We start from the raw sequence: 17,114 nt of genomic DNA, 5'->3' as shown, positions 1-17,114 counted from the left end.
TGATGAAATAATTTTGCCCCTTTATTGAATTGCATAAATGATAAGAAGAAGTTAACTATGTTAAACCTCAAGTGATAGTGATGAATTGTTTTTACTAAATAATGAAGTAGTTAACCCACGATTTCGCTCCCGATTTTACGGATGAATTTGTTTGATAATGTGTTTGATACGACCCTCACCATAGAGGTCCGCTCGACGACGAAAAACGAGCTGCATGAGCCATGCAGCTAGAAGAGTCCAAAGAAGGAGAGAAGAGGAGCGAAGGCACGAGGCCGACTCAAGAACCGATGGTCCAAGAAAGATCGACCAAAGATGGCAGCTTCTCGGCCCAATGATCGGGACTTCGTCGCTATTAGAGATAGACATGCGTGGAATCCTTTTATTTTTCTTTTTGAGTTATTTCCTTATTTTTCATTAATCCTTTTCTTTAAGATTGAGTCTAAGTCTTTTGGGTCTCTATAAATACCATTGAACCCTCATAGATGGAGTAATTGAGAATTAAAGTAATAAACACTTTTTCTCATCTTCAAGCTCTCGGTTCTTTTTGTTTCTTAATTGTGTTACAACGTGTCTCGCGTAGGAACATTGTTCCTATCAGTGTTACAACTTAATTGCCACATGATTGAAGTAAATTGATCTTCTGATGATCATCACATCCTATCCATCAAAACCTAGATCCAATGACTATAATTTGATCACTAATTTTACACTGAGATGGTTTGCCTATAAGGATCCATAGATTACATATACATTTATATTATTCTTTCTTTCCAGGTAGGATTACGATGAAAAATACAATTTCATTTTCGGACAGGATTACAATGAAAATACAAACTCATTTATTAATGGATATTGAATCATAAGAATTTGATCAAAATCAATCATGTTATACCGTCTAATTGTAATTATGGTCCATCATATGTGTTGTCAAGTATTGCATTCGTTTGTAGCAGAGACATTTTGTTTCGAATAATCATTTAATTTTATAAAAATGATAGTACTAATACTCCTTTATCCAGCGAATAGAGTCCTGCTTTTTTATTGTATCCAGTCCGAATAGGAGTCTGTTCAATTTAAAACTAATATATACAAGTGAGATCCATATTTCACTAATTTTCTTTCCACACTTTTCTAACCTTTCTTAAAACCCGTACGAAAGAAATGAATCTTTCGAGACGAAGGGATTAATTCTGATGGAGAAAGAATGAAATAAGAGAAATAATAATGTGGATGTTGCAAGCCACTAAAACTAAACAATCACACTTTATCCCTTTTTTCATACCTCTTACTCTACCAATTTGTAAAGCCGTGTTTATTCCAAAAGTACATATATTTTTCAAAGACGGATATTGTATTATATACATGTCAATTTCTTTTTTTTCGTCCTTTTATATATAGTTCATTCCATTAATTGACACTTTTTATCCTTCTCTTTTTACTTTATCATGTATGGGTTCAACCATTCAGTATACTATTTCAATTATTTTTCTTATTTTTCTCTGCTTTATCAATGTATTAAAATTGTGTTATTCCAAACAACATATTTTTTATGATATAAGAGAAAAAATTAAATTTTGCAAAAATCTAAACAGCACCAACTAAAATATAATTAAATTTTAAATTTCAATTGATTCTAACCAATCGAAAATTGGCTCCCCTACTCTCATCATGGAGTATAATTTTTGGCGATTAATAAACAAAATATTCTTCCACCACACTCCATGCCTTTAAATTGGAGTATCCAATCACACACGTGGTGAAATAAATATGGGGACTCCGTGGCACGTGCTTCCTTGTTGGCGCCAATTCTCCCACTTTTGCTTACAGTATAGTCCGCGGGGCTTCAAATTGGAGAATTTCCTCTTTCCTCTAAAAGCCCTAGTTCTTATACTTTGATTTCGAGAGGAATTCGTCGTAATCACGCCAATGGTGGACGAGCCAACGCCCAAGAGGCCCAAAATTTCCAGGTTTACTGTTTGCGCTATTTTCTAGGGTTTTTTCTTCAAATAATTAATGCAACTTCTCAATCAGAGAATTGCATTTTCTGACACTTGATTCAAGTGTGCTGTAAGTTTCTTCGTTTTGGTCTTCCTGTTAGAAAGGCTTAGGAAACTTTTGGCCCTTTTGTTCTGTGATGACTATGCATTGTTTTAGGGAATGCGTCAAGTTCTAATATTTATGGGGGTGTTTCAATCTTGGGTCATTTATCTGCTCGTAGTTTATACTTTATGATGAGGGTTATTCATCTGCAATTTTCTAACACTTTGCTTTTCTATGCTTCGTTGTCAGGGGGATGATGACTATGTCCCTGGAAATATTATTAAAATTGAGATTTGCAACTTCATGACCTTCAGCAAACTGACCTGCAAGCCTGGTTCACGCTTAAATTTGGTTATTGGGCCAAATGGCTCTGGAAAGAGTTCTCTCGTATGTGCCATTGCACTTGGACTTGGAGGTGAACCATCGGTAAGTAATAAATTCCATTTGTGCAATTGGTGTTCTCTACGCATCTGAAGCATTATCAGATGAAAATATTTCATTTCTTCCACTTCAAATATGCAGATTCTTGGAAGGGCTAAGAAAATTGGAGCTTACGTGAAACGTGGAGAGGAATCTGGATATATTGAGATTAGTTTGAGAGGAAAGAGGAAGGAAGAACAAATTACCATTATGAGGAAAATTGATATCCATAACAAATCTGAGTGGCTGTTGAATGGTAATGTGCCTTATCTTGTAATGATAAATCAGAGTGATACGGTTGTTACGTGAAGCTTTTCCCTTAGTATGATATTTTATATAATAATGTCAAAGCAAACCTTGATGCTTCTAAGAAGCCAGATTTTGCCTCAGCTTGTGATTGCACATTGCATCTTCCCTTTATAACTTACTTTGTCATCCCTTCCAGATTAATGCGTTTTGTTTACGCCAAATATTTCTGAACACTTGGAAGCTGTATTCAGGCTGGTTATCTGAAGTGCAAAGGAATATTTGATATCCAACTTAAAACAATTTTCTTATCCCTAAAGCTTCTCCTGTTTTTAGCCATTTTATAATAGTTTGGGAGAATACACTGTGGGGAACATATTTTAATGGTGGCAGGGAGAGATCTTGGAGCATGCTTGGATGAAAATATGATTGAACGACTATTCAGAAGAAAATTTAATATCTTTTTGGGGGATGAACTTTTGTTTCTTGTCAGTGTCACTTAAAGAAACTTTCAAGTTTAAGTGTCTTTGTCATGAATGTTCTATGCAACAGCTTGTACATATGTCTTATTTGTTAAGATGATATAATTTAACTAATCATTCATAAGTATGAAGTACTGCAGTTGCATTCTTTTGTTCAAGATTTAATCTTCACACGTGTATATATGAAGAGAAATAAACATGTAGGCCAACCTCAGAGATGATTTTCAGCTTATTTTTATTAAAAGAAGCATTATAGCACTAGCCTAAATGCTGTAAATGTCCTCACCTCTGAATGAGTATTATCTAATCATGTCACTCTATCGGCATCAGAGCCCACAACAATGGAGTAGTTTTTTCCTCTTTCTCTTAATGTTTCTGTTTGCAGTTTCAATACATATGAGATGGTATCTTGATAAGATCTCCCGCATTTATTTTGTATATTTTAGGTAAAGTGGTTGGGAGAAAGGTGATTAGCGAGTAATTGCAGGATTCAATATCCAAGTTGATAATTTGACTCAAGTAAGTTATTAGTCGGTCTACTGCTTGTGTGTGATCACTCTCCTATTATTAGAAAAAACTGTTCAAGTTTCTAGATTAATGATGCAAAGAATGTATAAGGTCTCATGCAATTGATACATTTTAAATCTAACCCTCACCACTGTGTTTCCATCTTTATGTTGGCAGTAGGGTCCAATTCTGAAAACTTTCTTAATTTCTAATTATTGTTAATGTTTGCCTTTAATTTTGTTGACTGGTCCCATTCTCTGAATGAATAGTTTCTACCACAAGACAGAGTTTGTGAGTTCCCCAAGCTGACCCCAGTACAACTCCTTGTGGAGACTGAAAAAGCTGTTGGCGATCCTAGATTACCTGTTCAGATAATAATCTCATCGAGAAGAGTAAAGAGTTGAAGAAATGTGAACGAGTAAGTCGTTGTTTTCTAGTTCCTACACTAACAGTATGTCATCTCGACATAAAAGCATTTGTACTAATTATTGTCATCTATAATAGGCTGTTGAGAAAAGGGTCTTTGAATCAACTGACGGCTATGAATGCTGAATTAGAAAGAGATGTCAACGTGTTCCCAAAGAGAAGATCTCTTAGCGAAGGTTTATTCATATTGTCTTATCCCATCATTAACAGACTATTTGATGACGAGTTGATCATCATTATTATGTTTGTAGGCTGATTCTATGAAGAAAAAGTTACATGGTTGAAGTATGATGAAGAAGGTAAAATCAAGAAGCCAAAAAACAGGAAGATGATGCGAATCTGAAGCTAAAGAAGCTGCTAAGGACCTGAATGATCTTAAAGTACCTATTGAGTAAGTTATACGAATTGATACTTTTTTGCAGTTTGCTGTGATTCTTGAGTGGGAAACCTTTTTTTTGTTTCATAATCTTTTTTAATATTGGGTAAATAAATTTACCTATTGATGGGACCAAAGTTGCAAGTCTCATCTAAATTTGAGTGTCACATTGATTGTTAGTGATATATATAAATTCCATTGGCAAAGGGTGATATGGAATGATACTATGCATGTCAGAAGCAACCCAAAGCATAGACACCAATTGCATGATAAAACAACGAAGACGCTGTGAACATGATTAGAAATCTGTGTTGCTGCTGAACAGAATACTTAAGACTAAGAGAATATACAATAGGAAAAGATAAAAGGAAAACGATAGTAACAATATAATAAAAAAATAGATAAATATTCCTCCTAAAACTAAAAAGGGCCCTCCTCTGAAAAGTTCGCAACAATAAGTGGAAGAAAATTTATTTCTGGGCCCTTCACAAGTAGGGAAATAACCCTATTTATAATAAGAGACTCCAACTTGAATAAAACTGTAAAAGATAAATACCGACCCTAATAAAAAAAGGACTCTTAAACCAAATCAAATCAAACTCTAAGAGATAAAGTTATCTCTAACAAACTAATAACAGAAGTCCTTATGATAATAACTAAACAAAAAAAAATAACTAATAAAATCTGAAGATTGCAGTTAGATATCAAAGGGTGGTTTCAACAAATGCTATTGAAATTGACAATCTTGTTTTGAAGTTCATTTGAATCCCCAAGTGTGTTTGATCATTTTTTAAAATTAATAAGTCAATTCTAACTAATTAATTCAAATGCAAGTTCACTAGATCAGTTTGCTTCTTTCTCGTGTCCTTTTTCTTCTTTTATCTTAGCCTGCTTGTAAATTTGGTCTCACATTAATGATTTTACAGGTCAGTAACATAGCTTGTTGTGGCCAATCTCTAGCAAATATATCTTTTCTTAGTTTACAACTTTAGTTTTAGGTTCCAATTTATAGTGCCAACTGCCAACACAATTTGCTTTTTCCTGTTATTGCTTATGTTATTTTTTTCAGGGAAAAAAAGAGAGGAGAAAGGAAAGCAGGATGCTAAATTTAAAAAAAATGAATGGTTTGCTAGATAGTAATAAAGAAGAAGCGATGCATCTTATGGAAAATTATGACCCTTGGTATGTTACCAATTGTATCACATGCCTGCATTTTGTTTAATCAGTGATACTTCGCAATTCTTCGACTAAAATTTTGTGCAAATTCTAGGAGCTCTGATCCAAGGGAAATTTCGTGAAGTGGATGATTTGAAGCATCATGAAAAATCTCGCCAACAAAGACTCTCTAAAGCTAAAGAAGATCTCGCCACTGCAGAGACTGAATATGCAAATCTCGCTCCGATGAACCCCGAAGGATAGGATGGTCAGACAACTCTTTTTCCACTGATGATAGATCTTTGATAAACAGATAGTTACATTAATCCTATCACTTGGATTGTTTTCCTTAAGTATTTAATTTGAAATGCTTATTGCGATTTCCTTATTGCATAATTTTCATTTGCCACATCCAGAAACAATTAAGCGCACAAATCGTGGAGCTTGAAGAGGCTGCTAAAGAGATCAGATATGAGAAAAGGGAAAATGAGAAGCAGATAAACAATCATAGAACGATGCTGACGCAGTGTATGAACAGGTCAATGTCAGCATTGCTGTTGCATGTTCATTTATGTAACACATTGTTGTAATATCCTTCTATCTTACCCCTGTACGACCAAAAGGTTGAAAGAAATGGAGAACGTAAACAATAAGTGTTTGCAAGCATTAAAGAATTCTGGTGCTGAGAAGATATTTGGGGCTTACCAATGGGTTCAGGACCATCGTGCGAGTTCAAAAAGGGGAAATGTATGGTCCTGTATTGCTTGAGGTGTGTGATCTATATAGAAACAATAATGTGTAATGTATAAGTTGTGTGAACTATATTAGTTTTGATCTGTTTGGAATGCACCTTCAGGTCAATGTAACCAATCGGCTGCATGCAGGCTACCTAGAGGGTCATGTTGCCCATTACATATGGAAGGTACTTTGTGGTACATTTTATGTATCTTTGTTTCAGAAATTCAATATTTCGTGATTAAACTAAGCCTGATAATTCATTGTTTTGACATTTGAATATCAATATCTTTACATATGCTCTTAGAGCAAAACTGAAAGAATCAAAGGTAACTCTTGCCAGTTATGTTGAAAACTGAAAAGATTGCTAGAAAATTGAAGGAGGCTAGTTTCGTTCTTTAAAATAATAGTAACATGTTATTTAGAAGTCCAATCTGGTTGTGTTGCAGCAATGTCTTCCTTTTTTTGGTCTCTCAATCAAAGCATTTCAGGAAAGATGATGAGGCATGGCTGATGAACACAAATATAAGTTCATTTAAGTGTCATGTGATACAGTTCTATCTAGTTTCTAGTTTCATGGACAAACACTGTTAGTTTTGTATGTTCTTTTTATTTCCTTCTCATTCTTTTTTTTCATATTAATAACTTGTAGTCCTGCATAGTGCTAGTGCTTTGGTTGCTTTGCATCATGACTTACAAAATGGATTGCCCCATCTTTTCTGTTGCTTATAAATCTATTTCATTTCTCTAATTGGTTCCTTCCTCTAGGCTTTTATTACTCAGGACTCCGAGGACCGTGATTTACTGGTTAGAAACCTAAGGTCCTTTGATGTTCCTGTAATTAATTACGTCATGACTGGGAACCACCAGAGTGGCTCCTTCCAGGCAACCGATGAGGTATTGCTATGGATTGATATTAATTTAGAATTATGGATGTGTTCATAATCAGCTGCTCTATCATTGTACTCTACTGTGCAGATGCGTAAACTTGGCATATCTTCCAGGCTTGATCAGGTGTTTGAAGCTCCTCATGCTGTCAAAGAAGTTTTGATCAGCCAATTTTATTTGGATCAATCAGTATGCTTACTAATTTACCTTTTGCATTGTCAATTTTAACTATAATCTCTAGCGATGCTGGAGACTGAAATTAGGATGTTAAATAAAAAACATTCCTGAAAGCGAACTTCTTTAACCTGATTTTTCGTGGATTTTTTTGCTCAGTATATTGGGTCAAAAGAGACCGATGAGAGAGCTGATATGGTAAATGAATTGGGAATCGCAGACCTGTGGACCCCAGAAAATCATTATCGTTGGTGCAGGTCCCGCCACGGGGTCATGTATCTACAAATGTTGAAACCGTAGAACAGTCTCGCCTACTTTTATGCAGTATGTTTCCAGAAGTATTTTAAGTCATATTTGTTCTTAGGAGCATGATTTGTGGTGAAAAATAATACTCCCTCCGTCCCTGAAAATTTGTCACTTATTTCCTTTTTCATCCGTCCCTAAAAATTTGTCACCTTTCACTTTTATCATTTTTGGTAGTGGGTCCTACTTTCCACTAACTCATTCCTACTCACATTTTATTTTAAAACTAATATATAAAAGTAGGACCCACTTGCCACTAACTTTTTCAACCCACTTTCTATTACGTTTCTTAAAATCCGTGCCGGGTCAAATGGTGACGAATTTTGGGGACGGAGGGAGTGTAACAGCTCTCAGATCTGAGATATTTAAAATATTTTGATTTCAGAAAAATCTTCATCTCAGCCAAAAGGTCAAAGTTGCTTCTACATTCTACTGAGGGTTTGTTAATGTTATGTTTCTCAATTTTACATTTTTAGATTTGGATGTGAAGGAAATTGAGGTTGTAAGATCGAAGCAAATCGAGCTGGAAGATAAAATTTCTACTATAGATGTTACTTTAAAATCTCTTCAAGCTACCTTAAGACAGAAAGAAGATGAAGCTGCGGAGCTTCAACATGAAAGGGTAAGTGAATACATGTGGAATGCGCTGTCTTCTTAAGTCTGTGAACAAGTTAACAAGGCCATCCAGCTGTATTCAATTGTTGGAATTGAAATTATTGAATACAGAATTAAGAATTACACATCAAGCCTGTTGAATATGACCTTGATACTTCATCTCTGTAATATTACAACTGGTAGGCTACAACTCTACTGGTTAGAACCAAACAAGAATTCCATATATGATAGCACATGCATATATTGGTATTTGGTATCACTCATATTCACTAGTCCATATATATATAGATTCAGAAGTGAGTTTTTTTTCCCGTATAGGACTATGACACATATGTTTATTTACCAATATTTTACCAGTGTCATTAATATACAAGTTTGGTGCACATAATCTGTCCAACTTAGATAACATCAAGTCGGTTCTTGTGAAAATTCAAAATATGATATCGTTTATTTCAAAATGAAACTGAAGTCTTAAGCATCGTCATTATTTAACTGTTCTATCATAAATATACCTGGCTGGAAGTCCTCTGAGATTTTACAGTTGCAGATATCTCATTGAGTGTACTATTAATTTATATGTGTGTAGGTGCTATTATGCCTAACCACCACCATCACAGCCTCTGAAACAACCTTTAGTTAGTCGCCATGTTCCTAAGGTTGAAATCTTCACCTGTGATCTTGATTTCTTTAATCAACTTCAGAGCTTATAATCATTTAAAGGTCAATCTATTTAGAAGCTCATTTGTAAAATTTCACACACCGTAAGCAGTTTCAAGCTCCGGTTTCCAAGTAGTTACTATACAAGTTAAACTTGTATGACTCTGATTTATTAAAGCCGGTACAGAGCATTACCTGTCAACATTGTCTGATGCTGTGCATTCAGTTTAACCAAGTAGATTAGATTTGGAGATACGATTTAGTGTAAGGAGATTAATCCTTTCCTTGCTACACAAGGGGTCCTTGTATGTTCTAAGAAAATAGCAGTATCAATCTTCTATACTGGATAAGTCTTCCTGAGAACATTAATGCCAGAATAAATGTATTGATTCATGATTCACATCAATTGATGCAAAAGTTCATCTACAGTCGCATCACATGGACACTATTTAGTGTCAAAACTTAGCTTTAGGAAGCCAATAGTTTTCTGATTGGTAGTATAAGGAAACACCAAGAAACATGCATCTTTTAGATTCAGCTGTCTCGTCAGCTTTAAAAATGGCATTATGGATTGTCAGTGGTGCAAGTTTTGAGTAGTCTATCAATGAAGGGTGGGAAATAGCTAATGTCCCCAGGTGTTGATACTCTAGCTTTCTTTCAGAGCAGGTAGAAGAACATCTTCACACTAGCAGGTGATAAAAGATGTTAAGGATTCGTTTTGCTTAAGTTTACAAGTCAAATTGCACATACTGTGCCTATACCAAGAGTTTGATAAATTGAGAGGCTAATAATTTCATCTATGTGCAGTTTTATGCTACTCATTATAATAATTTCCTCCCCTTTCTTTACCTCCTGTTTATCCTGGGTGTTCTCGTCATCTACCTTGTGTTTGCCAAAACTACTTGTTTTCAAGAACCTGTGGATAAGAGTGCTGAGGTTTTTTTCAGCGTTCTTTTGTTCTCCACTGGAAAACCCTTAAATCTTGAGGATGATTCATAACTTTGTGGGATTCTGTTTACTTCACCAAGTATTCGTGAAATGAATATTTTAACAGCACAAAGTATTTGTGAAGCAGGAGTGCTAAAAGGAGTTATTTGGGGGAGAAAACTTATTTATAGATAATTAGATATTGGAATATCGTGTTTACGGAGAATAACCGACAGATGATCAAACTCATTTACTGCCTGTTATAGGTTTCATGTTAGACCTGGCTATGGTAATGTATCTAATCAACTTAGAAAGGATAAGCTTAAGCAAAAATATATGGATGTTCTCCACGTTACTGAGGAGTATGGAGATTAAGTAGTAGGCCATAAAACTTTTGGTAATTGATAAAGCTTAAACCATAAGTAAACAGTTAGTCAGGCATAATTAATATTGTAATGCGACGAAATGAGATAAGAGAATGGATTTGAACGAAAGAGAAGTATAAGTGTATAAGAAGAACAAAAAGAAAGTATCAACTTTCTTCACATGTATAGTGCTATCATTTATTATTGCTCTCTCTTTACATTTCCACAAACATGTCATGATCAGGAGAAGATTGTTAACATCATTCAAAAGGAGAAGAGGAAATGGAGGGACATGGAACATTTTGTCAGTAAGTAGCATTCTGGTGTTTCTGCAGCCGGTGATCTTGTTGTCGAACATATATTTCACATAATTTCTGTAATTTAGATCAAAAAAGAATAAAGTTGAAGTCAATAGAAAGTGAGGATGATCCAGATGCTGCCATAGATAAGCTCACTGAGCAGGTTAAAGATTTGAAGGTTCAGCGCTTCCAATGTATATTTGAACTTAAGGTGAAACAAACTTTGTCTTGATCTATTCAATTGTCTGTCAGGAGGAATGGTGAATTTGGATTTATCTTACTCAAATGTGGTTGTTGTTTGCCTTGCTGCTTTTTGTTGGCAGAATTTACTTATAGATGCTGTTGCTTATCGGAGAAGTGTCGCTGAAAATAACATGAGTTCCATTGAACTTGACGCTAAGGTATGTTTTTCTTTTTCATGTGGATTATAATGAATGTGTTCTTAATATGTCATAGATTTTATTATTGGAAAGGCAATTCTGAGGTTATTATAGGAGCTTATAGTAGTAGAAACTTAAGGTAGTATTTGATCAAAAAGGGATACTAGTATTTAGTGGGTTATTTTTCATTAAAGTTGACATTTTTTTGGATCATGCTTTCCTTGTGGGCTTTAATTCTAATTCTCTTAGTACATTTTCTTATCTATGCGTCACTTAGTGAGCTCTATTTTCTATTTCCCCCAAATGTAAATTTGAGTTCATGTGACAACTTTTTCTATATATATAAATATTATTTGTTTCATTTTGAAATAGCCCCCTAAAGAATCTTTTTATGAAAATCTCAACTAGGATTTTCTGTCGCTACTTTATGCTGAAGTGAGTTAATTTAAATAATATTTTTGCAATTAGTTTGTCAGTGAGATCATGTTCTACCAGTGAAAATATTTCTCATTTTATTATTTCACCACATAGGCTACTTCTATAGAAACTCACCTTTTTCTTTGATGAACTTGTATTGCTTGGTATTCTCACTGTATTTCCTTTTAGATTAATGAACTTGTTTCATTTTGTTTCTACGAAACTTGTTTTTCGTTGCGTACTCAGTGTAAATCTGTTTTTATTTTGGGTATATTGTAGATTAAGGACATGGAGTCCAATGCAAAGCAACAAGAGAAGTTAGCCTTGCAAGCATCGTTATTCCTTGACCACTGTACGTATAACTTTCAGTGCAATGTCGAAAATGCTTTGTGCTCTGACCTCTTAGTCATGATGCAACATGATGCAACAGTTACATTTTCTGTTTAGTATTTCCCTCTACTGTCTTAGAAAGCATGCTATAGTTTCTAACTTTCTATATTACAATTTTCTTTTCCAAACTGTACATTCTTTCTTTGGAAACTAAATAAGATAAAATTCTACCGTCACTAGGTATTTTATCTTGGGACATATTCACCTTTTGCTTGCTTCACTGAAAGATATTATGGCAAACTTTCCTGTAAAATAGATTTTTTCAAAGTGCCTATGCTTCCGGTCAATTAAATTGCTCTTGTTCCCCCCTCTGCTAACTGCTAAGAAAAGCAACCAAATGCTTTTAGTTAATGTTTGTGTTTGTCCGATGTGTTCTTTTGATATTAAGTGAGTAATGTGGTAAGAGAAACAAAAGTTGGATGTGTTTGAAAATAAATGTCAACTTGTGAATTTAAGACACCAGATATCATGCTCCTTACCAGTTATTTTGCAAAGTTGACTTGATAGCTCTCAACTGCAAATAGTAGAAACTCAACTTATTACATGGGATTGCAGCTTCAGTGGCTGCAAGGACTGTTAATTGAGCATTTTCTTTTGTATGAAGGAACAATCTCTCTCAGAGTTGGTGGTAGCATAATTTTCAACTTATACAGAATACAGATATATGTTATCATGTACTATGTTATTTATATAGTTGAAATTGTATGCCTGCGTATTGATCCTTTTAAAGAGGTTATGTGTTGTTCGGTGCCTTTGATTGTAAAGTAAAATCTGTACGCATAACTGAATGTTTAATTCTTTCTTATCATTCCCTTATGCTTTACGATTAGGTAAAAGTGCCTCAGATAATTGCCGAAAGGAGTTGCAGGATGCCAAGAGATATGCAGAATCAGTTGCTATTATTACGCCTGAGCTTCAGCAGGCCTTCCTGGAGGTTTGTACTCTGGCTGAATCAGTGCAGTACTTATTACATAGTGCATGCATAGTAAGCTTCCTGACATTTTCATGTACCTTTTCCTATCAATAGGCCCTCTGGGAATTGGACATTCTTTAAGTAGAAAACACATCAAGTATCCAAAACTTTCAGTTCTTTGTCAAACTTATAGCTTTAAGACTGATTATCCTGAGAACATCCCTCTGGCCCCCATCCCACCAAAAAGAAAAAAAGAACTGACACGGGAAATGAGGCAAAAAAGGGGGATATATGGCATGCATATAAAGCACATGTTATCTACATGGTCTATTGCTTATAAAGCACAATGGTCCCTGATATATACTCCTATAACTTTCCTGGATTCTATTTACATGTATTTTGTTTTCTGGCAGTTACCTGCCTGCCCACAGCTTTCCTTCTTTCTATATCTGCACTATATTTTTTAACTAATGCTACCTGCTAGTGTGTTTGGTACATTGTTTTTCATTTCTGTGTTTTTAGCTGACTATAATGTTCTGGGGAATAATAGTTTACAGCAGAGAACTTATTACCTTTCACCACCTTGGGACATAGCACATGTAGAAAGTTAGATGTAGGAACTCATTAAATTACTAAATTAGAAAATGTTTTCAGGGGGAGTGAATTTGTTTGCTTCATGTAACTTCCTATTTCATTCTGAGCATTAGCATTTTCTTTATGCCAGTTGAAATTTTAATGTCCAAATGTCTAATTGTTAGTGAATTGATAGCCAAATATTGTTGATGCTGCATAACAGCTATAGCCTTGCTTTTGCTCTTGCATTGGTTGCTTCTTGATGGAGTTTGTCAGTACTCATAATGGGTGACTGCTTTCAGATGCCTACTACTGTTGAAGAACTGGAAGCTGCCATCCAGGATACGATAACTCAAGCAAATGGCATTCTGTTCCTTAACCATAATATTCTGGAGGAATATGAAAACCGTCAAAGAAAAGTGTGTATATTCCAGTTTAAAATCAAATTATGACCGTAAGCTCCTTTTATAATATTTTTTAACTGAAAATGGTAAATATGCAGATTGAAGCACTTACTAACAAGCAAGAGGCTGATGAAAAGGAATTAAAAAGCCTGTTAGATGAAATCGATGCTCTGAAGGTTAAGCTTGGATCAACATCAAAGCGTTTGGCAGTTACCCGTTGCTTTGTTTTTATAATCTGCATTTTAGTAGCAGCTCCAATTTTCAAATATCCTGCTCAATGTGAAAGCATCCACTCCAAAAAAAAAGAACCTAAAAAGAAAAGGAATAGAAAAATTAAATATTGTTATTTTTTAAGTGTTGGAAGAGAAGGGAAGAGATGAAGAACATGATTTTGTCTTTATAACCATCTGCAGTGTGCTTGTGTCACTGTGTTACTACTCCTAATACCCTAATTATGATTTATCTGCAGGGGAAATTGGCTCCCAACATTGAAAAACCTCGTGGCTCGGATTAATGAAACATTTAGTTGTAATTTCCAAGAAATGGCTGTTGCAGGCGAAGTATCATTAGGTAAATTTCATCACTTTATCATTTCATTTTGAGGTCTTTTATGGTTATGTATTATTAATTGCTTAATTTTTCAGATGAACATGGCACAGATTTTGATCAATATGGAATATTGATAAAAGTGAAATTCAGGTAATTGAGTTTACCTTCCATTTTGTTTCCATTCCCGTACAAATCGTGTCGAAAATTGTTCTGTCAGGAAGCAAGCTGTTTTTTTCTGTCTTGATGCTTTTCATTTGTTTTAAGAAAAGAAGACTCTAGAATTTATTGTGAGTCGTCAGTTGTTTTAATCTAATAAGAAGTCAGAGATTTATTTCCTTTTAGAAGTTTCTACTTGGGTATAATCTTAGTTATTTTTTAATCTCTTAAGATTGGTTTTCCAGTTTGGTTTATCATTTTAATACTTGCCACTATTATTTCCAGGCAAACTGGACAGCTGCAAGTTTTAAGTGCTCACCACCAATCTGGAGGGGTATAGCCTCAGGCAAACTATCTAATGTACATGATCTTTTATCACCAGATTTTAAATTCATGCCCCCGATTTGTAGGAGCGTTCTGTTTCAACCATTCTCTACCTTGTTTCTTGCAAGACCTGACAAACTGCCCATTTAGGGTGGTTGATGAGATAAATCAAGGTTGGTCTATAGTTATGACCCTTTAAGTTTTTAACTGAAGGATTCACTTGTTAAATTATTTCTTATTCTCCCAGGCATGGACCCCATAAATGAGAGGAAAATGTTTCAGCAATTGGTGAAAGCAGCCAGCAGGCCAAACACACCGCAGTAAGAGATTGCTGTTTGTTTTCGTAGGGGTGTTTACTATTGAGGATAAGCCTAGATAGATAAAATATAGTGTAGGCTGATTCATTATTCAGTATAGGCTACCCATCGAAAGGGGTAGGATTGGAGAAATATTAGTAATAAAGATAATAATAGTCAATTACATATATAATCAATCATGAAAAGTAAGCGCCCTTAATTGATCCACTAAATATTACCTAGTAGATTTAATCCTCCTAATTCAACTACAACTGTGACCTTATAGATCCTGATAAATTTTAATTAGTGATTAATAATCTTAATTGGGGATCAACACCTGTGTTTGTTAATCGCTCCCACTCTTTCTGCTAACACCTAATCAATTGGATTGGCCTGATATGGTGCAGGTGCTTTCTGCTCACCCCTAAATTGCTGGCAAACCTAGAATACAGCGACGCATGCAGCATTCTGACTGTGATGAACGGTCCTTGGATCGATCAGCCTTCAAAAGGTTTCTCATCAACCTCGATTGCATGCTTATATGCTTTTATCACTTTTCATTATATAGAATACCTTTTTTCAATTATAATTTTTGCAGTGTGGAGTGGTGGTGAAAACTGGTCTTCAATCAGAATGCAGTTGGAGAATAACTGTTGCTAAGGGCTGTAAGTTGTCTTATTATATTCCTTTTTGGGGTGAAAATACACTGAAAAGAGGCAGTACCATTTCATGTCACTATTATTTTGCTTGGCAATAGGCATGTGGAGTATGTTATAATTATTCAATCTTGTCGAAAAGAGGCAGTATCAATCTCGATTGCATGGATTTATTGTACATGTATGTGTTTTTAACTTATGCTGGGTGAGGTTTTGATAGTTTTTTTTTTCTTAATTCCAAGCTGAATTGTTATTTGGTTCTGGTTAAAAGAGCCAAGATATAACATTCAGCAAGGTGGAACTAACATTGCTGTTTTTGTACAGTGACTTTATGTATCTATTATGGTAGTACTAGTATTTATTTTGGTCTTAAAGCTTCATTTACTTTTCACCTCATATCTCGTTTGATTTTTCCACTTAAAAAAATTCAGGGTAGATTTTAAAATTCTAGGTAGCACTTTTTCCCTTTTAGAAGGTATAATTGTATAACCAAGCCAAGGGATTGATGTGTGTTCTATATCAAATGTGGGTTTTTATATTTTTGCTTGGATTAATTTTACTAAACCGAATTACCTGTCTAAAATTATTTATATTTAATATAGGCTATTGTTTTTTTTTTTTTGTTTATTTTGTTATCTAATACTGCTCTACTAAAAAAAAGTCATGTTTTTCATTTTGGATCGTTGATCAAAATTAATCTTTATCTTTTTAAATTATAAGATTTACTTTAGTGAGATTGGGTTTTATTTTCCATGAACAATACTTAAATTTCTAAATATTTTTTATTTATATCTCTTTTTACTCCAAAAATTTTTTGCATTTAAACCCTCATTACCAAGACTATTTTATGGGGGAGAGATAGTAATAGTTTGTCCTTTAATGATTCAAAAGTTGGGTGAAATGCGTAACCTCAACAAACCCATAGAGGTGAGTCATGATTGAATACAAATAAAATTGTTTGAAAATTACCCCCTCCGCCCCCGGTTTGCAATACACGTTTTTTTTTTTAAAATTTTCCCCAATTTAAGATGACCCCCTTTTCCCTTTTTTGAACCCCCCTTCCCCAAATTTAAATTTACACTCAACCATTTTTTCTCACCCTATTAAAATATCCATCTTTCTTCATCTTTTACTTTAATACTTACACCCACCCTTCTCTTCTCCAATTAAACATTTTTTAACCAATAACTCCTAAAACCCGGAGGGCCCAACCCGAGTGTCATCTTCCCAAGGACAGGAGTAATAGATTTTCATTTTACCCTTTTTTGCAGTTGCATTTAAAAAAAAGTTAAATTACCTTTGGGATGTACTAATAAAAAAACAGATTTAAGTTGGACTTTCTTTAAAACCCAAGAGAATAAATTTTTACCACCCAAAAGCACAATCGTCCCCTGAAAATTTAAAAATGACATAAACAAAGAAAATTTTCCCCCACTTCATT

At 34.5% G+C, this 17,114-nt stretch overlaps 1 protein-coding gene across 1 annotated transcript; it reads left to right on the top strand.

Moving 5' to 3' along the window:
- The first annotated feature begins 1,814 nt into the window (after positions 1-1,814).
- Positions 1,815-15,851, top strand: LOC125197876 (structural maintenance of chromosomes protein 5-like). The gene is given in 31 exon segments (XM_048096393.1): positions 1,815-1,968; positions 2,290-2,466; positions 2,563-2,760; positions 3,663-3,707; positions 3,965-4,064; positions 4,067-4,113; positions 5,912-5,920; positions 6,069-6,190; positions 6,276-6,393; positions 6,395-6,421; positions 6,509-6,574; positions 7,156-7,284; positions 7,366-7,464; positions 7,609-7,714; positions 7,717-7,773; positions 8,229-8,374; positions 10,561-10,624; positions 10,702-10,826; positions 10,939-11,016; positions 11,692-11,764; positions 12,633-12,736; positions 13,591-13,707; positions 13,791-13,873; positions 14,162-14,262; positions 14,337-14,391; positions 14,683-14,731; positions 14,808-14,838; positions 14,841-14,894; positions 14,969-15,041; positions 15,425-15,528; positions 15,616-15,851. Coding segments are annotated over 31 exon segments (2,661 nt in total). The 5' UTR covers positions 1,815-1,926; the 3' UTR covers positions 15,678-15,851.
- The last annotated feature ends 1,263 nt before the right edge of the window (positions 15,852-17,114 follow it).

The sequence above is a fragment of the Salvia hispanica genome, unplaced genomic scaffold (genome assembly GCF_023119035.1).
Source record: "Salvia hispanica cultivar TCC Black 2014 unplaced genomic scaffold, UniMelb_Shisp_WGS_1.0 HiC_scaffold_1046, whole genome shotgun sequence".
Taxonomy (NCBI): domain Eukaryota; kingdom Viridiplantae; phylum Streptophyta; class Magnoliopsida; order Lamiales; family Lamiaceae; genus Salvia; species Salvia hispanica.
The sequence above is the reverse complement of the archived record's forward strand: the minus strand, read 5'-3'. Positions and strand labels throughout refer to the sequence as shown.